At 42.1% G+C, this 26,632-nt stretch overlaps 1 protein-coding gene across 2 annotated transcripts; it reads right to left on the bottom strand.

The window, feature by feature from the left end:
* Positions 1–42: 42 nt before the first annotated feature.
* On the bottom strand, positions 43–24,900 carry asns (asparagine synthetase). 2 transcript variants are annotated; one of them, XM_026156286.1, is made up of 12 exons: positions 24,587–24,900; positions 23,328–23,583; positions 14,851–15,088; positions 14,595–14,780; positions 14,406–14,507; positions 10,654–10,781; positions 10,402–10,528; positions 9,939–10,045; positions 2,812–2,912; positions 2,178–2,259; positions 1,941–2,096; positions 43–1,410 (listed from the first exon to the last, which is right to left on the bottom strand). In XM_026156286.1, the coding sequence occupies exons 2-12, from the start codon at positions 23,574–23,576 to the stop codon at positions 1,201–1,203; spliced, it is 1,686 nt and encodes a 561-aa protein (XP_026012071.1). In that variant the 5' UTR covers positions 23,577–23,583; positions 24,587–24,900; the 3' UTR covers positions 43–1,200. The 2 variants fall into 2 exon arrangements, with proteins under 2 accessions (XP_026012071.1, XP_026012073.1); XM_026156288.1 differs by lacking the exons at positions 23,328–23,583; positions 24,587–24,900 and adding an exon at positions 17,565–17,628.
* Between the last annotated feature and the right edge of the window lie 1,732 nt (positions 24,901–26,632).

The following is a 26,632-nucleotide window of genomic DNA, read 5'->3' as shown; positions in this document are numbered from 1 at the left end:
GGTAAACAGTGGTACTGCATGAAATATAAATGAAGTAAACAGTTTCTGTTGCAACAGGAAATTTTATTTTAGCGTCAATTAATGTAAAACACAGAAAAATAGAGACAGATAAAAGATTAGTTAAGAGAGAAATACAAATGCAATACTGCCTAGTGCAAACATGATTCAATAAACTAAGGTTGGATACAATTTCCTTGCTGTAGCATATGGTTATTAAATTACATTAGACTGCAGATATTAGTGATCTCTTCCTGTAATCCACTTTCAAATGTGACCATGGGTGGGACAGTTATATGAAATGTCTAACTCCTAGTTCCCAAACTGTTTGAATAGTCATTCATAGTCAAGCATGAAAAAAATGATTAGATCTTTTACGCATGTCTCACTTCTGCCAAACATGAAAAATATCCTTTTACAAAACACTTGCATAATATGCTAGTTAGCGCCAACAATGCTGCAGTTCTAGCTTGGTGATTAAGAGCCAAACAAACTGAAACCAAAGCAAACCAAACCAATTCAAACTACCAGAATCAACCAAAGCTGTCAAAAGCTGGGAGGTAGCAGCATGATAACACTACTTACTGACCTCAGTCAGTTATAGTGTAAACATGATACCACCCTTACACCCTGTAGCTCAGGAGGTCGAGCAGGTCATCTACTAATCAGAAGGTTGGCGGTTTGATCCTCCAGTATGCACGCCAAAGATCCAATTCCATCCATCCATTTTCTTCTACTGGGATGCAGGGGCAGCAGCCTAAGCAGAGAAACCCAGACCTCTCTTTTGGAGAACAATAAAGCGGTCCCAGGCCAGGAAAGATATATCATCTCTCCAGCGTGTCCGGGGTCCCACCAAGGAGGCATTCTAGTCGGATCCACGAACCACCAGAACTGGCTGCTTTCGACGTGGTGGAGTAGCGGCTCTAGTTTGACAGTTTGATGCACAACAGTGGCATATAAACACCAGGCAAGTGAAAACAGGAAAGTGAGGAAGTGCTCAATGAAAGTCCACTAGCAGTTGGAGCTTATAGCAGGGTAACTAAGAGATGGTTCAGGTTCACCTGATCCATCTCCAGCTAGTCAGTATCAGAAAGGAAAATCTGAAAGTTTGAAGCCTAATCTTAAAAGCAGAAGAGCTTTGTCTTCGTTCTCTCAGCTCAGCGGAAGAAATTTTAACTGTAATTACACCCTCAAACACACAAATCATTGGTCTTTCTCAGGTTTATAGATGGACAAGGTACGGGCTGATGGATCGATGGCATCAATCCAGCGCGGCATCCAGTAATGGGAGAGCCACTGAGCACGGTCTGGGTAGTGCTTCTCAAACTCCTGTCTATAGTAGTAGGCCTCTTTAGTGCGTGGGGGATTGTGAGGGAACCTCTTGTAAGCTTCCTCCATGTCATCATCGTTCACCTAAAAAAAAACAACAAAACAAAACAAAACAAAACAGACGGGTCACTCGCAAACTTTGTTCAATCAATCAAAGCATCAACATCAACTAACGAGCAATGTCATAATACAGAGCTAAGAGGAACACCTACAATTTACTGAACCTCTCTCTGCGGTTTAATTAAAGATTTTAACGCTGTCGTGATTAGTGTATTTGATCAATTTTCTGTGGATTCTTGGCCCGTTCTAATTTAAATTTACTTTAAATGCAAAATTTTAAGTTAAAGTAAATCTTTTATTCTGTCAAAGTGGTGCCATTGCACTGAGCTTGGAATTCTGATTTTTAGTAAGTGCACCTGTGTTATGAATTTGAAAATTTCCTACGTTGCCTTGTTCTTGCGTTATTGCATTCACAAACCTGGGTGTCTGCACCACCTGAAATCTGCCTGAAATCAGTCGAGATTTACTAGATTGTGAGAAGGCCGAAATCAATGTTAACATAAAAACTTTACTGTGAATGGGACCGAGTCAGAGGCTTCTCTACCAAATATTACCATTGACTCCAGATGCTCCTGCAGGTACGTGTACCAGGACTTCTTCACAGATGTCAGGCCATCACTAAAGGCTTCTTTACGCCTCCAGAGAATCTCATCAGGTATCAAGTCGAGACCTTTGAAGGACTCCCTCAGAAGGTGCTTCTCCACTCCATCCTGGTTTCACAGGACACAATACACTATTATTACAAAGCAAAGTTGCATGATAGTGTGGACACCAATATTGTACAGACTCACCCTAGGAACCCTCATTTCCTCAGGCAAGGAGAGGTAGTACGCTGTGAATCTGTGGTCCAGGAAAGGCACTCTCAGCTCCAGGCTGAAAGAGAGCGACACGAAATGAGCCTGAACTGAAATAGTCCATTGCAAAATCAATTTCTATCAAATTGTGTGAGTACAGGACAGGGTTACTAATAGGTCTATGCTATTAATCAGAACTCTGTCATTAATTTTTATTACTATATTTGAATAATAGTCAGCGTCACCCTATTGGTTGGTTGCATTATTTGGTGACCACTATTGGTTAATCACTGACATTTTGGCAATGGTTAAAATGAATGCATTAGTTATTTTACCACCAAAGCTCTCCAGCTGAATTCCTGCTGTCCACTTTACCCTCCATCCTTTTTCCCCCCTTTTTATGGTCAAATTAAAGATGCTTCATGAGCACTACATGCTCTGAAAAGCTGTTGCACAAACAATTACAGCCAATTCTGAACGAAGTAATTGTAATTACAGGACATTTTTTCAGCAGAAAATTATCGCCAACAACAGGCAAAGTGCAATGTTCCCTTTTTATTTTTTGCTAGATTCTTTCAGTTACCGGTCTTAATTCTTCGGGCAGGGCTAGTGAGTAACAAAGAAGGGCTACCCATGTGCAGCAGTGGTCCGATCAGCACGGAGAACATCAAACATGTAGAGCTCCTCCATCAGACGAATGCTGTCCTCTGCTGCAGCTTTGGGTGTTGGAGCCTAGAGGAGAAATAAAGCCATGTTTAAATGAATCCTTTTCGATTGGCATTCTAACTTTAGGTTCAGTCTGAAGTTTTCCTTCAGACGTTGTAATATTTCTGGATCACAAGTCTGACAATTCTGGCTAACAAAAGTGCTTCGTATATTTTGTCTGTAATTATCATTTAAAATCATTTTTATTTAAAGCAATGAAACGTCAAAAGAAAAAAAACAAATGCAATGAACTTAGATTTGCTCTACTTTGTAAGGTTGTCCAGATTTTTTGAGAAGTATAATCATCCCAAAGCATAAAGATTTCTGTATTCAGATCAGTTTAAAAAAAGAAGTCTTTCTTCTGCACAAGTTTGAGAAGCCACATGCAAGTCAGAACAGGAATTCCAGAGAAGTGATCCAAGCATGTCAAAAGTATTCATTCACCCATCCAAATCAATGAATTCAGGTGCTCCAGTCACTATAAAATCAAGCACCTAGGCATGCAGACTGCTTCTAGAAATATTTGTGAAAGAATTGGTCGCACTCAGGAGCTCCACATAGTGGTACCATAATAAGATTCCAACTGTGCAACATAGGGATGGGTATTGATAAGATTTTCACGATTCCGATTCCATTTTCAATTCTGTTTAACGATTCGATTCTCTTATCGATTCTTTTTTTTTTTAAAAAGGAGAACACTAAGGTCGATTAGCTTAGAACTGTGTTTTATATCTTCTCTTTGAACAAGATAGAAATTTAGGAGTAACATGGCCTTACAAACCCAACAGTGAGATCTTAAGAGATCCAGCCTACGGCTCTTCAATGGGGTGTCACAGGATCCCCAGGAAAAAAAATTGTAAATGTAAAATAATAAAATAAATATTCTTCTGTAGCAATAACAAAGTATAACATAAATTGTTCTGTGGCAATTACACAAGAATATCCAGTAATGTCCCTGCCTACAATTAAACACATTCACTTACGGAAAATCGGGGGCATCTGCTGTGGCAGCCTTTTACCACAAACTGAGTCACTGCTCAGTGACATTCGTCTATCCTGGCCTGAAAGGAGACGCTAAAGGTAGACTGCAGCGAGAACTGCCAGCATCTGAGCCAGACTCTGTCTGTCTCATCATGGTCACCTAAATGCACAGTAATGGCAGGTTTTGTAATAAGGCAGATCGCGCTAACATATGCACTGTTGTTGATTATTTACCTGCCGCATTAACGGGAGAGGACGTGCAAACGTTACCGCTGCTGCTGGGTTGAGATTCACGAGTCCGGAGCGGAATTAAAAACACGACATTCATTTGAGGTTATCGTGTGGTTTTTTTTGAGCAAATGCTTTTGCATATTCGTAGTGTTTCCTCCCTTAAATGAAATATCTACTTTGCAAGTATTGCAAGTTGCCCTGTTGTCATCTGTTCTCGTAAAGTACAGTGGGGCAAAAAAGTATTTAGTCAGCCACCGATTGTGCAAGTTCCCCCACTTAAAATGATGACAGAGGTCAGTAATTTGCACCAGAGGTACACTTCAACTGTGAGAGACACAATGTAAAAGAAAAATCCATGAATCCACATGGTAGGATTTGTAAAGAATTTATTTGTAAATTAGGGTGGAAAATAAGTATTTGGCCACCTCAAACAAGGAAAATCTCTGGCTCTCACAGACCTGTAACGTCTTCTGTAAGAAGCTTTTCTGTTACCTGTATGAATGGCACCTGTTTGAACTCATCATCTGTATAAAAGACACCTGTCCACAGCCTCAAACAGTCAGACTCCAAACTCCGCCATGGCCAAGACCAAAGAGCTTTCGAAGGACACCAGGAAAAGTATTGTAGACCTGCACCAGACTGGGAAGAGTGAATCTACAATAGGCAAGCCGCTTGGTGTGAAAAAAATCAACTGTGGGAGCAATCATCAGAAAATGGAAGACATACAAGACCACTGATAATCTCCCTCGATCTGGGGCTCCACGCAAGATCTCATCCCGTGGGGTCAAAATGATCATGAGAACGGTGAGCAAAGATCCCAGAACCACACGGGGGGACCTGGTGAATGACCTGCAGAGAGCTGGGACCAAAGTAACAAAGGTCACCATCAGTAACACACTACAACGGCAGGGAATCAAATCCCGCAGTGCCAGACGTGTTCCGCTGCTGAAGCCAGTGCATGTCCAGGCCCGTCTGAAGTTTGCCAGAGAGCACATGGATGATACAGCAGAGGATTGGGAGAATGTCATGTGGTCAGATGAAACCAAAGTAGAACTTTTTGGTATAAACTCAACTCGTCGTGTTTGGAGGACGAAGAATACTGAGTTGCATCCCAAGAACACCATACCTACTGTGAAGCATGGGGGTGGAAACATCATGCTATGGGGCTGTTTTTCTGCCAAGGGGACAGGACGACTGATCCGTGTTAAGGACAGAATGAATGGGGCCATGTATCGTGAGATTTTGAGCCAAAACCTCCTTCCATCAGTGAGAACTTTGAAGATGAAACGAGGCTGGGTCTTCCAACATGACAATGATCCAAAACACACCGCCCGGGCAACAAAGGAGTGGCTCCGTAAGAAGCATTTGAAAGTCCTGGAGTGGCCTAGCCAGTCTCCAGACCTCAACCCCATAGAAAATCTGTGGCGGGAGTTGAAAGTCCGTGTTGCTCGGCGACAGCCCCAAAACATCACTGCTCTCGAGAAGATCTGCATGGAGGAATGGGCCAAAATACCAGCTACTGTGTGTGCAAACCTGGTAAAGACCTATAGTAAACGTTTGACCTCTGTTATTGCCAACAAAGGTTATGTTACAAAGTATTGAGTTGTATTTTTGTTATTGACCAAATACTTATTTTTCACCCTGATTTACCAATAAATTCTTTACAAATCCTACCATGTGGATTCATGGATTTTTTTTTCACATTCTGTCTCTCACAGTTGAAGTGTACCTCTGGTGCAAATTACTGACCTCTGTCATCATTTTAGGTGGGGGAACTTGCACAATCGGTGGCTGACTAAATACTTTTTTGCCCCACTGTATAATCAAATTTTTGAGCGTTTGAGCCGCTTAGGCGCCATGTTTCCTGCCAGGTAAATGACGCTCCGCAACGTGGTGACGTCAATCGGGGCGACTGGAATCAATAAGGGAATCATTTGCAAAAATGGCAAACAATTCCAAGGAATTGAAACAGTGGGAACCGGTTCTCAACAAGAACCGGTTTTTGATACCCATCCCTAGTGCAACAAGTCCAGTTGCAAAATTTCCTTGCCACTAAATATTCCACAGCCAACTGTTAGTGGTGTTATAAAAAGTGGAAGCGACTGTGAACGATAGCAGCTCATCTACAAAGTGGTAGATTGTTTAAAATCAGAGCGGGGTCAGCAGTTTGGCAGTTGCCAGGAGAACAGTACTTGTCTGCCTGCACTGTGCCAAGTTGTGGCGGGGCGTGGTAATCGGTGCAGCAGCAGGATAGGCGAATGCACCTGCAGGGCATCCAAAATCACACCTCGCCAGGTTAATAGACTAAACTGGGTCACGTCATGTTTTTGTTTGTGTATTCTTGTGGCTGGCATCTAGGGAGCTGCAGCCGAGGCATGTTGTAACAGCAGCCGAGTTACATAAAGAGTAAAAAGTCACTGAATGCTGGATCGTGGTCCTGTCGTGCCTCCTACCTGCCACAGAAGTGGTTGGTGAAGGGAGCATTATGGTCTGGGGTTGTTTTACTGCAGTTGGGCTCGGCAACTTAATTCCTGTGAAAGGACCTCTAAAGGCTTCAGCATACCAACACATTTTGGACAATTTCATGCTCCCACGTTTGTGGGAGTTTTGGGATGCCTCCCTCCTGCTCCAACATGACTGCGCACCAGTGCACAAAGCAAGACATGGATGAGTGAGTTTGGTGTGAAAGAACTTGACTGACCTACCGAGTCCTGACCTCAAGCTGACAGCATTCCTTTGGGATGAATTAGAGGGGAGACTTCCAGCCAGACCTGTTCATCCAACATCAGTGTCTGATCTGTCTGACAGGCTGAAGGTTAAGGCTAAGCCTCTGTCCTGCTTTTCCCTTCTTACTGTTGCCAAATGCATTCTCATATGGGGTCATCTGACAGTTGGGGTTTTTGTAGGGTCTTTACAATATAAAGCACCTTGAGGTAACTGGTGTTGTGATTTAGCATTGTATAAATATGTCTGTGGAGGTTCTCAGTCATCCAGGTCATCGTAGTCAAAGGAGCTTGCAAAGAAAAGCGTCTGGACTTCTTTAAGTTGCTTGAAGACGTTTCACCTCTCATCCGAGAAGCTTCTTCAGTTCTAAGGTCAAATGGTGGAGAGTCCCAGATATAAATCTAGTGGGAGTATCCCCCCACAGAGGGACAAAAGGACCCCTGATGATCCTCTAAGAAGCCATCAATGTCCACTGTGAGCGACCACATAATAATAATAATAATAATAAATATCTATTCTCTGTAGATTGTAGAGACTGATTTTGCCTCTAAACAGGAAAATTACTACAGAAGTAGTTACAGTGATTTTCAGCAGGTGGTAGAAACCCTAAAGTCAGTTTTAATGGCTCAGCACAGGGAAAAGAGTCACAACTCACAATTTCTACTGAGAGCTCCAGTAGATTTTCTTAGTGTGCAGGCTGTGATCAGCAGACCTGCAGCTCTTTGTGGATTTATACACCTGGATTCAACCAGATGTGAGCAGATGTTTTATGAATTGTCCTGGCCAATTTCCATCCTCTACACTGATAGTATTGTTTATATTAACTTAATACTAGATGGCCACTGTGCATCACAGTACAGCAAATAAACCTGTTTATCCTACACTAACCTACATAGGATTTTCTACTGAGCCTCAAAATAACAGTCAGTTTTTCAGCACATTAAACAACATGGAAAAGAAAAAAGAAAAAACAGTGTGACATGTACAGACCCAATATCTGACTTGGAACAGAATAGCCCTTTATTGTCATTGCACATGTACAAAAAATTGTGGAAATTATTTAAAGACATGAGGACTTGCATATAAGATTTAAACTAGTTTATCAAACACCACTGAGCAGCCGTTGTCTTTAAATCCAATCTCTCTTCCTCCTCTCCGGTCCTGAGTCAAGTTTGCTCTTTCTTTTCTCTCCCTGTGAAAAACAGCAGCTGTACCTTTAGCTGCAACACACTGTACGACAAACTGCACACAAACAGTTTGATGTTTGTTGGGCTGATACAAACGCTGCATTTGAAATGACCTGTCACTTAAAAAATGTCACTCCCTTTATGCTCGCCCTTTTGTAGGGTACGCTAGATGCCAAGGTGCCCAAACCGCAACTTATGGACACCTGCAGTCGTTCCAGTTTTGTGACAGGAATAAAAAGAAAGAAAGGAAAAAGAAAACAATCCACTTTAACCACTGACAATGGCCCACAATTGTGCCTCTTTGATCTCTTTTTATGCTACATCCTGCCTTTCATGCATTACTATTCACGCTCCAATCAGTTTGATGTGTGAAGGCGGCAGTAACATGAAATAATAACTTCCCTCAAATGTCTTAATGAGCCTGCTTTAAAATGTAAGGAGTGGAAAATACAGATATTTTTTTTGAAAATGTAGGGGGTAAAAATAAAAAACCCAAAACAATAACTCGTAATAAAGTATAAGTAAAGTACAGATGCCTGAAAATTGTACTTAAGTTCAATAAGGAAGTATTTGTACTTTGTTACTTCCCACCTATGCCCATTACTGTATGTTCAAACTAACAAAGTGAGAAAGAGAAGAAATGTAAAGGTGATGAATACCCCACGCTGTACTCGAACTGACAATCTTCAGCAGGCAAAAGAAAGATAACAGAAATAATTATGAAATCAGGCAACCGATATCAAAATGATCTGGAAAGTAGTTCAGTCTGCAACCTCATGACATACAGCAAATAGCTTACTGCTGTAGAGTGAAAACAGGTGTACCTAATAAAGTGGCTGCTAGGTTTACTAAAGAGGCTCAGTATCAGTTTTGTGACTCAAAGTATTTTTGTGGCTGGTCTTATGACTCATGAATTGGTAAGAGTTTCACTTTCAGGAGATGAAAATTTGTAATTCACATTTGCATTATTTAAAGTCTGTGGCACATGATTTGCTGCAAATTGCAAGAAATGTAACACTGGAAACAATCCTGTCTTATGCCTGTTGTGGTCGTGATAGTCGCTATCAGGACTGTTTATTTTTAAGAGGGGGAAACAATATCACAACCAGTGCATCATTGTTGTGTTTGTTGTTTTGACTGTTCACCTGATGGTTTCTATCTCTGAATATAAATTAACTATTCTGTTTGGGAATGCAAACTTTGAGGTAGCAGGAGTCATTCCTTGGGAGCAGGGACCATGGGAGTCATGTTTGTGTTGCTCTGGTTTTCCCCGGGACCACAAAGAGTGTTATGCTACATGATGAGTCTAGATTCAGCCTGTGCTGTCCAAGTGTGGAGGATGAAGTGTATGGGGTGGGATTTCCCTCAATGGAAAAACAATGCTTTTCACCAGAGGAGGATATATCAATGCGTCGAGTTATCAAGATAAGATTCTACGACCAGTGACAACACATGATCCCACAGAGAAGGGTTTATGTGGAAGTGGAAACGATAAAGTAGCCTGCCTGCAGTTCTGACCTCAACCCCACTGAACACTTGTGGGTGTGCTTAGGTTTGCTGCTCATGTCAGTGACCGACATAACCAGACTGGCTTACTTGTGACAAAGAATGGGACGCCATCCCACAGAAGTGTGTGACCAAGCTGGTGGTGCCAGGGTGTTGTGCATGTCTCTTCTACATTCTACTAAAGCAACTCTCTATTAAATGAATACATTTTTAAACTGCCAATATTCTTCAGACTTCAATTATCAGTAGCCCAGTAAGCAGTTTGGCATTGGCAGAGAAGATTTGAGATGGCCATAGTATAAGGTTTATGAAGCACTGTTACACAAATTTCATTAATTTTTGTACTAAGTTTATGTGTTGTCACAATTCTATTACATTTAAGATAAATCAGCCTGAAAAAACAAAGGTAAACCATCAAACTCACCTTGTGGAAGTAAATGTATCCCTGCGTCAGCTCATCAGAACCCTCTCCAGAGAAGATCACCACACTGTCAGTCTTCTGTCTGATGTACTTTGAAATCAAGTACATGCCTGTACAGTTAATAGTAAAAGAGTGTAGAGTCAAGTGCATTCCTGCTCATGTACCCTTATAAAAACAAATCACAACCTACTGAATGTATAATATACAACTAGAATGCTGTTATGTTTGATTACATTACAGTTAATATCCTACATGTCCGACGCCCATGTGGTGGTGCCCTGATACAAGGCCACGTAAATTTTGATAACTTTTTCCCTTAATAAGTGAAAAAATAATTAAAAAACTATTTTAAAACATATTTGACAATGTAAAACATTTAAGTATGACAAATAAGCAAGAAAGTAAAATCAAGAAGGGACAAACGTTTTCACAGCACTGTATATAAAGTGCTTTGTGTTCCACTCACCCACAGAGGCACGTATTGTGGTGATGTCATAGCTCTCCAGGTGGAAGATGACATCCTTCACAACTTCAATACCTTCTTCTACAGTGAACGTCACCTCATGGTGTTCACTACCAATATGAGTGGCCACCTGACAAAACACCAATTGATGATTAAAAACACACCAAGACCTTTTTTTAAGTGATCCGTGACACACGCCAATGTTATAAGCTTAAGTTATAAGTTAGAAACAGGTCTTATAAGTGAGGGACAAACCTTGCGAGCAGCTACGATGTCTGGACTGTCGTCTGATCCGATTGCAAATGTCTGAATGGGATATGGCAGCTTCTCTTCTTTGGCCAGTTTTACAAGTGTAGCAGCAACCAAACTGGAGTCCAGACCACCTGAACAACAGTAATATACGTTTATATTCTATATCTGGAGTTCCAGAGGGTTCTATGCTGAGAACAATTGGATAGATAAAGTTGGGCATCATCTGAATAGAAGTAAAAATGCATGCGGTGTGTTTTAATGATACCATCTAAGAAAAGCTACTATAATGTAAACAGAAGGACCTAGCACAGAAGCCTGTGGAACTCCAAAATTAACCTGTGTGTGTGAAGAGGACTCCTCGTTTATGGGAACAATTGGAATCTATATCTACGTCATATCTAGATATGATTCAAACACGGTACCTTTAATACCTACAGAAGGTCTAATCGCTGTGATAAAATATGATAGTCAACACTATCAAATACCTGGTTGAGGATTAGGAGGACAAGCAGAGATTAGTTCTAAACCATTCCTGTTTTAGAACCACTCTTTCAAGAATTTTTGAGAAAAAATTAAAGATGAATCAAGTGATGTAGTGGTTTAATTACTGCAAGCTTGAAGGCCTGTGGTATGTAGCCCGTTAACAGAGATAAGCTGATTGCATTTAAGCTCGAAGCATTATTTAATAATAGGTCTTCTTTGAGCAGTACTTGTACACAAAAAATGTTTTTTAAAGTTTGGAGAAAGTAATTAGTGAAGTTAACTCAAAAAGATCGATTGGAGAACAAGACTAAAAAGCAAGAGATTGTATAACAAATGCTGCATTTCTAACAAGGCTTGGACTGGAAAATGATTTACTTACAGAAGTCAAAGAAAAAGCTGTGAGCTTAGTTTTTTTAAGGACTACGATTTAAATCACTGTGTGACCAAACATGCAGAAAAATACAAGAACTTGTCTGATGAATTGCGGGTCAAGGAGTCGGATGCTTTGCTAGCTACACTGCAAAGCCAACAATGATTTATTTTTATTTTTGTTACAAATCTACACACATCCAGGGATGCAGCTGACAAGGCAAGTTGTTTCATATCCCACACAAACTGTTTTCTGATGGAGAGCTTATTAAAGAGAGCTGGGTGGATAAATCAGTTGGAGCCCAAAACAGACTTTAGCTTTTTTGCTGAACGAGAAAAGTGAACTGAAACACATCTAAAGCATTTATTGTTTTTCTATGGAGTTGATTAAATGCTTACATTTGTAAAAGAACTATTCAGTATTTTTAGCCATGTGTTAAATATAAAATGAAGTACTGATAATAATTATTGTTTTCTTGTTTATGACTTGGATTTTCGACTTACTCCACAATTTTATCTTTATCTTAATACAATATCCTTCATCTTTCAATTATCAGTAACATAATCCAAATTAAATAATTTACTGCTCTGTACAGTTGGAGAAAATTAATATTAAGCATAGTTAAACAGAGGTCATGATTGGTTCATCCCTGTGATTAAAGTGTAATTAAAGTAGTGGGTTTTTTTTTTTTACATTTTAAGAGAAGCCCATTGAGTTTAATAACAGTTTAAATCCCATTCTGAGGCTGTCATTTACAGCAGCGGTCCCCAACCCCCGGCCTCGGGCCGTGAGTCGTTTGGTACCGGGCCGTGAGAGTTGAGGCTCAGGTGTGAAATGTATAGTTTCCAGGGTTTTTATTGTTTTTATCGTTAACTCTGTTTTCCTGGGTCTTTTCATGTGTGTTATGAATAAATCTTTTTTTCGGTACCGGTACTAGTTTTATTTTGTTGTATTTATCCGCGACACCTTAAAGGCCGGTCCGTGAAAATATTGTCGGGCATAAACCGGTCCGTGGAGCAAAAAAGGTTTGAGACCGCTGATTTACAGTATCCACATGGATGCTAAAATCACAATAGTTTGGGAACTGTTTGGTCTTTGGTTGTTTAATACGATGGAATGGAAGCTGCTCCAAGGATTCTAACAATATGGCTCAGAGGTGTCGATTCATTTAAACCAGGGGTGTCAAAGTCATTTCAGCCCACTTCGACCTTAAGTGGGTCAGACCACTGAAACCTTTCTGTCAGTGTAAAGAAGTTCAGTTTTTCTACATGATACAGATAAAGCTGCTGTGACAAAGGAAAGGAGTCTGTCAACAACTCTTTGGAGTTGTATTGTAAGAAATAAATGTATAAAATGAATCCAGTTTTGAGGGGGTGGTATGCATTCAGTACTAGGGAGAACACACATAAGGTTTAAGGCCTGGACAAGTTTGAAACCTTTTTTCATTAACAATGGAACATGGCTGAAAATATAAGCTGATATCACTTTAGCCAGCTCCTAATTTTAGAAATTCCACACTCAGTTTTGCAGTCTCCAGTATCATTGAAATACAGCCAGATGCTGCTCACTTTAAGTTTTCGTTTCTTTCTGCTACACTTGCTGTCTGCAGAACGTCCGCCCCACTTCCTTCTTTCACATAATGGCACGATCTCAGTCTGTCTTTGCATGTGATTGGCTGCATGGTGTGCCCATTAAAATAAATACCAAAAGATTCGGCTCCCACCTAGAGATGGGCCATTAATAACTGACATATGAAATTATCTCACAAGCCAAAAGTAATTGTATTCGGCCCACAGGCCAGATGTTTCACACCCCTGATTTAAATGATCACAATCATCCTGCTGTATCCAGGTTTTTCTAAAGCAAAGTAAACTATGTTGATCAATTATAAACTCGTGTACTAGCAGGAAGAGACCTGATGTTTACAAATCCACATTTCACCGTTTTACTCTTTGGTGCAGTTGAGCATACTATACAGTTCTTGATGAGGATGTCCACTTCCTGGACAGGGAGGAACGCAGGTTTGAGCGGGGAGCCAAGGACGTCATTTACATGAAAAGGGAAGAACCATCTCTGAATCGAGGAGGGGGCCTAAGGGTGCATCTTTCGCCATCTTACAATGCTGGGATTGCAGCCATTCCCCCAACTCTCTGTGAATAGTACTTATGGCCATTGATTAATGATCTTTGATCAGTGGTTGATGATCAATGGTCATGAGAATTTGAATATTAAAGATCAAGAAACTGACCTCCCAGCTCACTGTTTGCCATTGGCTGTAGTTTCAGTCATTATGCAAATGTCCTGTTTATCTGCATTCAGTCACTTGGATGAGTGACGAAACGTTTCTCCCACTGAAAACGCAACGTCCAGATGAACAGAATCAACTTTTCTGGGATGATTCTAACTTCAGCGGGCAGTGCCATAAGAGGCTGTCACAGCTGTCATCCATCCCATCTACTACACCTTCCCTATTTCAGTAGCTGCCGGGGCCCAGAGGAGAGAGCTGTGTGGTTTGTGCGCAAGCTGGAGAGGGCAGCTGAGAAGCTGCATGTACAAAATGACCATGACATTAATGCTTATGATCAGTGTATGTTAACTTTTAACCACAACTCTATATGTAAATTGGATTGCGATGAATTGCAAATAAAACACTTCTTCACTTGTGAATGAACAGAAAGCTCATCACATGTAAGTGAAGTTAATGTTACTGTCAGACAGGTCGACTTACTCACACAGAATATGTCTATGTATGAACGCCTACTCTTAGGCGCTAAAGCAGAATAGCATGTCCCAAGGCACAGAAGCCAAATGAAAATGCAAGCCCTTTCAAAAAGGACATAAGATTAACACACACACACACACACACACACACACACGTTGTGCTCCACATAGCAGATGTTACCTGACAGAAGACAACCAATTCTCCTGTGAGCCATGAGACGTTTCCTTACAGCATTTTCAAACAGATTTCTGATGTTGCTCTTCACCAGTTCCTCATCCAAACCTAGGGAGACAAACTCTTTAATGTCCTTCACAAATACCATCTACCACTAGAAATGCTTGATGTTTAAAGTGGTGAATAGACTCTTACTTATAGGTAGTTTCTCCACTGTATCATAGATGGCATGAGAAGGCTGTTGTCTGCAGCAGTGAAACTGTTCCATCTGAATAGACTGAACTTTGCCACTTGGCTTTAAATCAAAGACCTCAAAGTGCCCAGGGGGGAAGGGGACAATGCTGGCAGGAGTACCCATGCCATGGGTAATGTCTATCAAGCCTGTGATCAGAATAAGGTTAGTAATGCAAACATATAAAGAAGCAACATTCAATATAAACCATCCCATTACCTTTGGCCTCCGAGCACAATGCAAGGAATCCATCGTCTGTGAGGAGTTTGAACAAAGGCCTAACACCATACGTATCTCTTCCCACATGCACTTTTCTGTTGGCAGTGTCCAGAAGAATGAAAGCAAATACACCATCCAGGAGAGAAGCCATCTTCTTAATGCCAAAGCGGTCATAAAGGTGGAGCAGAATCTCACCATCCATTTTAGTCTGGCAATCAAACTCAAATTGCTTCCTCAGCTGAAAGAACAAATGGCAACAAAATGATCATTTTAACTTTCATTAGTAGGGCTGGACCCTTAACCACTCTGGAATTTCCCCAGATGGCCATGAGAACTGCTTCTGTCTCTTTAGGTTAAGAAACAGGTGGGGGAGGATTGTGGTACCTGGCACACCCAGGTCTGTGCAGTGAGGGTGCAATGGGAGTGTGAGGCCCCGATCTTTAATTCCCAGATTTGGCAGAGCTCCATCCCAAGTGAGGCTAGGGACATTGAGTCATGTTCTGCACCCCACTGCCAGAGCTGCAGTACAGTGCTGCAGCCACAAGGTGGTTGGTGCCTGTTATGGCAGTTATCGCCAAACAAGATGGAAGACACCGTAAGCGAAGGGAGCAGTTAAACTGAAGTACGAGTCCTATTAAGCTAATGGCAAAAGGCAAAGCCGGATGTGGCTCTAGCTGAAGCAAAAACGCAGGCATTGGAGGAACACAGTGAGGCCATGAAGCAAACCTTTGTCAGCAGGAATAGAGTGCTGCTGACTTCAAATGAGGATACAGTCAGGCAGTTTTGTTTATATAGCACCAAATCAGCGTGAACAGTGAGCAAGTGAGCATGCTTGCTTCTTTAATGACTTGGCACTAGGGGTGGGTTTTGATAATCGATTTATCGATTAAAATCTATTCTAGCTCGGATAACGTGATATAGATTCATTAAAATCCTGAATCGATTTTTTAATATAAATTTATTTTGCCCAAAATGCCAGAAACTCAGGTGAAACCTCACAAAAAAACCACCAAACAGCTAAAACAGTGAATGAGAGCAGAAACACGGATTCTGCACATAAATGTAAACACACAGCTCGGACCCGCCAGATCAGAATCAGTGAGATGTCGCCTTTCTCACCCGACGGCACGGTCGGGGCTGAAAGCCGACAGGTCGCTGATTCTGATGTTTCGGCGGGACCGCACTTTGTGTTTACGCCCTTTTTGCGCTGATTCTAAAGCTGTTAGTTTTATCTCTCTCCAAACAATATTGACCAAACCAGCAGCAAAAGATCCAAACTACGCTTCACAAAAACATAAACATTCCCTCTTACTGTTGCGGTTTTGCTTCCACCACTCCTCATTTACATGAATAAATGGGAGTATATGAGAGGATGTAAGTATTAGTGTGTCTAATTCCTGCATCCTCTAATGTCTGTAACAACATTACGGTCAACAGTATGGAACACTGCAGTGACGTCTCACAGGACAAATACAGAGGAGTGCACTGTCCACAAGAAGATCATTTGTAACCCCAAAAGGTTGATTCTGTTCACTTAGATGTAGCCTTTTCTGAATACGCTGTTACGTTCCCCTGAGGAGGCCCTGCTAGGGCCGTAACACCCCCCCCCATAAATACAAACCCGTTGTTTGTCAAATGATTATGATAAACAAAACCACAAATCAAGTCCGTAACCGTCGCATCAACAAATTGCAGGCTTTCCACCTACCAAACCCCATAGCAACGGTTAGGCATTTCCGGAAACTGCCAACCCCATCTCAGTGGGTTCACAACATTGACAGAGAGTGGCCCCAGACCCTCGAAACATTGTCCCATGTGATAGCCAGGGCTTTGGACCATCATATGTGGAGAACCCAGCAGGCAGCTAGTGGGCCTTACTGAAACACTTTGCAGACTATTCCTCAAGTCACCGGTACAGGCATGTTTGTTAGCCAGGGTTGCGGGTCTTACTGGTGGTTTTATACATGATCTGTCCACCTGCAGGTCATTTTGAGGAACTGGGACATTGTCAACCAGCAGCAGCTCAGGGTTAGTTGACCTCTTACACTGACTACATGACACTACTGAGCAATTATGCTCCAAGTGTAGCCTCTTAATAGGCCTGGCAACCTTGTCGGTTTGAGAGCCACGACTGACTTTTCTCAAAGCAGGCCCTTTTTGCTTTGAGTTTGCTTTCTGTTTGAGTTTCAGTCTCAAACAGTTAGCAACAAGGTGTCCAGGTTTGTGGCAGAAGAAACAAAGCTTCGTTTTGGGTCTCGAATCCACAACTTTTTCAGCTTCGTTAGCTGGCTCCCTCCTAGCTCTCCAAGATGTATTATAGTGAGAAGGGATGTCACATTCTACCGCATTTGTTTTATGAGTTAGGGTAAACTCATCGGCCAGTATGGCAGCCTGCTGTAAAGTGGAAACCCTCTGTTCACTTAAATAAAGAGCAATACACTCAGGAACAGAGTTTTTAAAATCCTCCACAAGCATGAGCTCACGTAACAACCCCAAACTGTTAACCTGGCTTGCAGAGCACCACCTATCAAAGAGCTTCGCATTGTCCCTAGCGAAGTCAAGATAGAACTGACCCTGTGCCAACTCCAAACCTCGAAAATGCTGCCTATAGGCCTCAGGCACAACTTCATAGGCTTGGAGGACGGCACTTTTAATCTTTTCATAAACTAGGCTGTCCTGCCTAGACAGACCAGAGCAAGCTTCCTGAGCCTTACCTGTGAATTTACACAGCAACATCACCCCCCACACGTCTTCAGGCCACTGTAATGCAGTTGCTATGCTTTCAAACACACTGAAGAAGCTCTCAACACTGGACTCACAGAAAACGGGAACCAGGTGGATGTTATTGCTTACAAACGAGCTTCTAGACACCTGTGCACTGATGGCTGCATCAGCCATTTTGGGGGCCGGAGAAGGGTTAGAAAACACACCCTAATTTAGACACAACCACACCCGTCTGCCAACTCACTCAGACTACCCAATAATTAACCGATTAATGGAAAAATACACAACTTACTTTTACTGACTGACTTACCTCTTGCAGTATACACATTAAACATACACAACTTACCCAGTTCCTAAGCACAACAAACTTTACCTATCTTCTGGAGCGTGCCGGGCTCGAGGCAACTTGAAAGGCGAAACTTCAGCGACTGGAGCCCTGAATTGCCTACCCCCAACAGGGAACGAATCCCCGCCCAGAATTACTCCGAAAATAAAAAAGGCAAAATAACAAAAGAGTGCCCGAAGGAAGAACTTTATAAGCTCAGCTGGACACTCACCTAACTTAACTGGGAAGTTGAATCTCTAAAGGTGAAAAAAAGCAAGATAATCAAATACCAATTCCAACTCAAAACTCCCTTTTCAACTATCCCGGATGAGCCGCCACTTGTTACGTTCCCCTGAGGGGTCTAGGCAGGGAGGGGGAAGTAACAAAAGTGACTGGGTCAGAAAAAGGAGTCAAGGAGGCAAAAGGGTAAATTAAAGAGTTTTATTAAAGTTTCAATTTATACTAACTAAAAGAGACGGACGAGCCGCTATCACCATTTAAGAAAACAAACAAAACTCAGGCGTTGGTCAATAAAGCACAAAGTAAGTCAAAAAGAGTGCAGCTCACTAGCTGCAAACACAGACACGCAGCTCACTAGCTGGAAACACCCCAAAACACTCAGCTCACTAGCTGTAACCACACTAATGGCACTCTGGCCCAGAGCTCACCTTTCCCTGGGCTTAAATACTTTTAATTACTGATGAGAGTCAGCTGCACAAAAGGGAAAGGTGGCACCTCCGGCAGAAGAGGTAGTGGGACACGCCCACACAGGCACCTTCAGGAGGAGGCCCTGCTAGGGCCGTAACAACGCTCTGTCCAGATGAACAGAATCTGTTCAGCAACAACTGCAATCAAGCATTTGCGATAACTGGCAATGAGTCTTTTACAGCGCTGTGGAGGAATTTTGGCCCACTCATCTTTTGCAGCCACATTGGAGGGTTTTTCGAGCATGAACCGCCTTTTTAAGGTCATGCTACAGCATCTAAATCTGATTCAGGTCAGGACTTTGACTGGGCCAAACTCCAAAGTCTTTGTTTTTCTTAAGCCATTCAGAGGTGGACTTGCAGGTGTGTTTTGGACCATCGTCCTGCTGCCCACAACCAACTTGGGGTCACGAACAGATGGCTAGACATTCTCCTTTCAGATGTTTTGATAGACAGCAGAATTTAGCACAGCAAGTCTTCCAGACCATCTCACTACCACCACCACATTTTATTGATGGTGTGATGCTCCTTTTCTGAAATGCTGCCTTTCTTTTACGCGAGTTGTAATCGGGCACACGTCTTACAAACATTTCAACTTCTTATATTTATCTGAAGTTGCAGATGCCCAAGTCTTGGGCATCTTCAAGATGTTTTCTGACAAAACTAAGATGAGCCTTCATGTCCCTTTTGCTCAGCAGTGGTTTTTGTCTTTGGACTCTGACATTCAGGCCATTTTTATCTTAGTTTCTTATTGTAATCCTGAACACTGACATAAACCGAGGCAAGTGAAGGCTGCAGTTCTTTGGATGTTGTTCTGGGGTCTTTTGTGACCTCTTAGTCGTGCTGCACTCTTGGGGTAATTTTGGTCGGCTGCCACTCCTGGGAAGGTTCACCACTGTTTTCGCCATTTGTGGATAATGTCTCTCACTGCGATTTGCTGGAGTCCCACAGCTTTAGAAATGGCATTATAACCTTTTCCAGACTGAGAGATCTCAATTACTTTGTTTCTCATTTGTTCCTGAATTTCCTTAGCTCATGGCATGATGTCTGGCTTTTGAGGTCTACTCCACTTTGTCAGGCAGGTCCTATTTAAGCGATTTCTTTATTCAGAAGGTATGATAGTAATCAGGCCTCGGTGTGGCTGGAGAAATGTAACTCAACTTTATTTATGTTATAGGGGAGAAAATCACTTTTTCACACAGGTCCATGTAGGTTTTGATTTTTTCCCTCTCGATGATAAACACCTTCATTTTAAAACTGCATTTTGTGTTTACTTGTGTTATCTTTGTCTAATATTTAAATTTGTTTGGTGATCTGAAACATTGAAGTGTGACAAACATAAAAAAATAAGAAATCGGTAAGGGTGCAAACACTTTAATGCCCCACTATCTCGAAGACTTGATTACAATTCTTGCTGCCAAAGATGGCATAAACAGGAATAGGTCACAGTTTTTCCACATAGGACCAGATAGTTTTGGATAACTTTTTTTTCTCCCCAATCATTTAATCAATCAGCGTTTAAGACCTTAATTCCAGACATCCTTACCACCAAACTGGCCCACCCTCAGATTCCCCCTGCCACCTGGTACTGGATCAAAGCTTTCCTCACCAACCGGCCTCAATCAGTCAGACCCCCCACCCCCACTGTCACTCAGCACCAGATCCCCACAGGGGTGCCCCCTATTGTACGCCCTGTACACCTCTGACTGCATACCAACTCACCCAACCAACATCATCATCAAGTATGTTGATGACACCACAGTGGTTGGGCTTATAAATAATAATAATAATAATAATAATAATAATAATAATAATAATGGATTGGATTTATATAGCGCTTTTCAAGGCACCCAAAGCGCTTTACAATACCACTATTCATTCACTCTCACATTCACACACTGGTGGAGGCAGCTACAGTTGTAGCCACAGCTGCCCTGGGGCAGACTGACAGAAGCGAGGCTGCCATATCGCGCCATCGGCCCCTCTGGCCAACACCAGTAGGCAAGTAGGGTAAAGTGTCTTGCCCAAGGACACAACGACCAGGACAGAGAGCCCAGGGATCGAACCGGCGACCTTCCGGTTACAGATGAGATTCCCAACCCCCTGAGCCATGGTCGCCCTTTGTAGAATTTGTACCTCTGGTTCCCCAAAAATAAACTAAATATCCTTAAAACAAAAGAACTTGTCATGACAGTAGCTGGCATAGACAGGTCCACTCCCCTCTCATTATAAATGGAGAATGTTTCACCACCTTCAGGTTTCTGGGCACAAACATCTCTGGTGATCTCATCTAGACCCACAACACCATTCACCCTGGTAAAGAAGGTCCAGCAGTGGCTGCACTTCCTCCATGTCCTGAGGAGGAACAACCTGGACCAGAAGCTGGTCCTGGCCTTCTACCACTCCTCACGGGAGAGTGTGCTCTGCTACTGCCTGCGTGTCTGGTACACAGCAGCCACAACTCAGAACAGGAAGGCTGCGCAGAGGGCAATTGAAACTGCCACCCCCCCAAAAAAAAAAAAAAATCATTGGCCTCTGAAACCAAGGCCATCGCAGGATACCCCTTGCATCCAACCCCACACCCACTCATAGCCATAGTCTGAGTAACCCTCATAACTGAGCCGCTCACACACAGACTCTAGTCAGACCAAGTCCATTGCGCTTCTTTCAAGCACTTTGCAACCTGTCTTCTAATGTGTGCCTTTCTCCTGTTTTTATATATATTCCTCTTGTTTGTTATTTATTCTTGCTGTATATAACACTTTATCTCTTTACCATGCACAGTTGGTGTGGAGCACCCACAATTTCATTATACATTTACAATAACAATAAAAAACTATTCCATTCTATTCTTTGTCCAGTATTAAAATTTGTTTAATGATCTGAAACATGCAAGTTTGATAAATATGCAAAACAAATAATAAACTGGGAAATTGAGCAGGGCGATATGACCAAAATATTTATCACGATATACATTTGAAAATTTGCGATAACGATATAACTGACGATATAATTGACACTAGACAAAATGCTTTACAACTCCACAACTTTATGTATTTTCACTTAAACAAGCAGCTGTTTTTTATGTGCATTAAAGTTATATAAAATGTAACAGTGCAAATGCAAATTCTTTGCTGACAGTTTAACCAAAAGGCATTTCCAGTGGAAACTGGCCGACATATCCTCAGCATAACCATGTATAATATCCACAAAACTTAAAAAGAGGTTATACACACACAATACGGTAACATTATGTTGAAGCACAGTACGTATCACTCCGCGAGGCTCCGCCTACGACAGCCGTAATGCTCCGACAATCCATTAAGCGGTGCGGCTTCGTAGCTTAGCAAAGTCGTACTGAAACATTTGACAGATTTTCGAGCGCCGTGTACATAAAATCGTTTCGAGGTCAGTAAACACAACCAGAGTTCATACATAAGGCACACGGGATTATAGGGGGCTCTGTCGACTTTCAGAAAAATCAAAGGATTGATTTTAAGTGCGCCGTATTTTCCAAACAACACGGTAATAACGACGGCCCGCTAGCATGCTCTGCCAAAAATAGTGCTTTGTTGTGTATCTGACAGATGAAAGCCAAACCAGTTCCACACCACTGAAGTTGCAGCATTTTTACAAACCAGTTCTGGTTCATCGTTTCACTCAACGATCTGCTTTCGCCCTTCTCATTCTCCGTCGCCGCCATCCTTTTTCCACCATGTGCGTATGAAAACAAAGGCACTGCGCATGATCGTTTTACCCATATTCGATCGTGAAATTTCATTTTCTTATTGTTGCCCAACATTATACCGGTATTACCGTGAACGGTATGATATGGCCCAGCTCTACTGGGAAAGAGGCAAATACTTTTCCACTGTATACTCAAAGCCTATAGAAAGAACAGGAGTTACAATAGTGCATTCCTAACATGCACAAAAGATGAGATTGGTTTTATTTATTGGTGGCAACCATACCACCCAGCTGTTATCAGACAGGCTTTCTGAAAATGGAGCAAAATTTGTATTTAAAATCAAGCATATAAATCCCTGTTGTATGTGTCACACACGTAAAGAACTGGAAGTATTATAAGCATGAAGGAATTTCTATATTCTCACTGATGATTGGGTGACACTTCTGACACATTAAAGAACAGAAAGCCTAGGCCTTTATCACCATCTGGAGACAATATGCTGTTGAATCAAGAAACTCTAGTGAACACGATCTTCTGAATGAACATGGACCTGGTTTGAACAGTGGGTGTCATCTTATAAATGCACCCAGACAATTCTTTGTTAAATGACATGTTCATGTATGCAGTGGCCGTAGCTCAGGAGGTAGAGCAGGTCATCTACTAATTGGATAGGTTGGTGGTTTAATCCCAGGCTGCTCCAATCTACATGCCAAATATCTTTGGGCAAAATACTAACCCCAAGTTCCTCTCCAGTACATTCATCAGACTGTCAGTGTGTGTGAATGTCAGACAGATAGCATTTAAGCATAGGGAAAAAAAGTACTTGTATGTTGTGTAAAACACTTTCAGTGCTCAGGTAGAGTAGAAAAGCGCTAAATAAGAATCAGTCCTTTTATCATTTATATTAGAGCGTATTATGTTCTACTAGAGACTTTAGTTTGCAGTAATGTGATAACTGGATGTATCCCCTGCTCGAGAAAAATACTTCTTTAAACAACCACTAAAGTTTCAGAACAGAAAGGAGCAGAAGTCTTACTGTTTGGTGGTTGTAAATCTCTCCATTGTAGCAGAGCCACATGTAAGGAAACTTCTTGATGCGCAGCGGCTGCATGCCATACAGCTGGTCCACAATGGCAAGGCGATGGAAGCCAAACCAACAGTTGGTGAAGCCATTAACATTCTCAAAGCGGAAAGCATCAGGGCCTCTGTGAGCAATTTTCATGGCACAGGTGCACTGAACTGACATGGACTCGTCGCTGCCAAACAAAGCCCAGATACCACACATTTTGCAGCTGTGGACAAAAACAAAGAGGCATGTAGCTTACAAAGAGATTACACAGAGTTTAGATTTCTAGAAATGCCTACATAAAAGAGATGATATGCAAATACAACGCAGTGAGTTGGAGGATTTGGTCACCAGCTTCAAAATGAAACTTCAAAAAGCTCAGAGTCTACCTCTCGGATCTCTAACACAGCCAAACAGTAACTTAACAATAACGTAACCCTAACAAAATATCCTTCATTGTTCCTAGTACAATGGGTTTTAAGTAACAGGACATTATCATGCTTTACAGAATTCCCACGCTCCATGAACACAGCAGACTGATTTTCGAATTTGACTTCAATCACGTTTTAAACTAAACATGTGAGGTGGACGAAGATCGCGCTGTACAACTGACTGTGCTGCTGAACACAGTGTGTGTGCGTTGGGAGCGTTTGAGTTAATAAGCCACGAATTGAAGTCTCTGGTTGCTTCGGACGCACCTTTCCTGCCTCAATCTGTAATATAAACTTTAACAGTTACTACGAAATAACTGGGGGGCTTTGGATAATTAGATAGTAGACAACAATAGACCTATCTGTGATAGAAACGGTCTTCAGTTAATACAACTACCATCAAGCGCTATTCATAATCCTACCAATTAAAAATATGCTCAGCTACAACAACTAATATCCGGAAACTATTTGTGGCTTTCTAACGTACGCCGCGTGCTCAGTTGAACCATTCGTCCAGCTGCGGTGTTGTAGTCGGACCGGTGTTCCAGATTAACTGGTGATAGCAACCAGTCTGCTGGGTGCCTCGGATACGCTGAATTTTTATTAACACTGTACACAGTTGGACAGTGCTCAACATTCACATAGCATATGAGATATACTTTTAAAATTGTAATATATCTAAGTAAAATTACACATGGCAGTTTTCCCAGCATGTTTTTGCTGTGAACGCTTCCCAGTGGAAAGCCTCATTCCTGGGCACAAGCTTTTGATGAAGACGAAGAACGCAATGCAGCTTACCGTTTTCACCTTAAAACTTCCGCAAAGAAAGGCATAGACTGTTTGAATACTTGTGGCTAAGATGACGCAACGTTTCAATGAAAAAAGGGAGAAAAAAGCTACACCGCGAAGGCATTTAATAACCGGATAAGTAACCGCATCTTCAAAATAAGAGCCACGGCACAATAATGGCTCTACAATGATATCAAGATGTTGGAAAAACGTGGAAAAATAGAATGTATTATGAAAAGCACAAACTAGAAAAAAAAATAATTGGATGGATGCTTGGTAGATATGATAGACATGGTAGGCAATTTATTAAATCATAAAATTAGACGATTTCAAAATGATAAAGTGAAAACTAGGTAGAGATCTTGAGCTTTACTTTGATAAATTCCCTATTCATTTATTTCTAGCAACGGGTTGTTTGACGAAGTAGCTGACAAAGTTGTGTCCGCCTGCAACACTAAAGCCACACCTGCGCTCTGCACCACCTACATGGCTTCTCTTCTTGTGCAGTCTGTCACAAACGGTGGGAAACTGATTTGGCAGCAAAGTTGGTCTTTTTCGCCGCTTAGATCCCATCTACCTGCAGATCTAGTTTTGTAAATGTATTTCCAATGGAAACTAGCTCATGCTGTGAATGCTTGTGTGGTATGATTCATAATGAACACTTGTACCCATAAAAACAAACAAAATGTATTAATTAATAAAGTAATGAAAGTGCAGGCAGCTAAACGCTGCTTCCATATACCAGCCGCACTACAGTCTTGGTTTTTATAGCGTTTATTTTCCAAAGGCTTTCATTCTGAAGGTCATGTTCAAAATCCTGTGCATTTGTTCCTTTCTAGCTTGACACTGCAGCTGCATGCAAAGTTGCATCATACTTGAAAATTGTGTTGTGATATAATCAAATACTGTTGCAGGTTTTGTCCTGACAAGTTTTATTAAGCTCTGAGAAAGAAGCTGTAAAATGGCTCCTCTCTAAAATATACCACAGATGCTGTCTTCTGCTCTGAAATTGCACTTCACTTTATTGGAATAAACGGTTTGAGGTTTGAGATCTTGGAAGTGATTGAGCATTAACTTTGACTATTAAAGTGACAAAGGAACCCTCAATAAATAATATTCATTTATGTTAATTTCTATATTCACACGAAAGTCTGAGGGACTAAAAACACTTCTAAGATCAGTCAATCTTCAGCACAGTTTTTGTATATAGCCAGCACAACTATCATTGGGTATATCATGAAATACCAAAACTCCCTATCCATCCATCATCTTCTTATCCGGGGCCGGGGCAGGGGGGCAGCAGCCTTAGCAGAGAAGCCCAGATCTCCCTTTCACCAGACACCTTCTCCAGCTTGTCTGGGGGAACACCAAGGCGTTCCCAGACTGGCCAAGAGATACAATCTCTCCAGTGTGTCCTGGGTCTACCCTGGGCCTCCTCCCGGCGGGACATGCCTGGAACACCTCACCAAGTAGGCATCTTCGGTGGGAGGTAGGCAGGTGAGCCATTGCACCCTTACCCTCCTGGGGCTGGCTGGCTAATACTTGAACTTGGCAGACCTGACCAGCCCCTTGACCAATCTCATCTGGAAAGGTGCCCTAGATCTGGTACGGTGGATGGAGCAGTGTCAGCCAGTGTTTGTGCAGGTGACGAAGGCCCTCTGTGGTGAACCCCTGCGCCACATGCCGATCTTTTCCCTCTCTTTTATCCTGAAGACTGATGCCTCAAAGAGGGCTGAGGGCCGTCTTGTCCCATCAGGTGGGGTCAGCTGACCCGTGGTGTACATAAGCTGGAAACTATCAGAATGTGAGACCCGCCACAGGGAGTTTACTCCCATTGTTATTAGCTTCTGGGATGCCCTTCACTAAAGGCTTACATAGGGGGTAGGCTAGGCCAGGCAGGAAAAGCCTGGGTGATGGGGGTATCTGGTGGTGTGTGGTTTGTGACTCAGATGCAGGGGAAGGGTGAAGCAGTGGGTTCAGGGTGCGGTGTTGGTGGAGGTTGTTTGACACAGTACTCATCTTCTAATCACACCTCCCCTATTTCAGTAGGACACT

The sequence above is a fragment of the Astatotilapia calliptera genome, chromosome 22 (genome assembly GCF_900246225.1).
Source record: "Astatotilapia calliptera chromosome 22, fAstCal1.2, whole genome shotgun sequence".
Taxonomy (NCBI): Eukaryota; Metazoa; Chordata; class Actinopteri; order Cichliformes; family Cichlidae; genus Astatotilapia; species Astatotilapia calliptera.
Note: the sequence above shows the minus strand (reverse complement) of the source record. Positions and strands in the feature narration are given on the sequence as shown.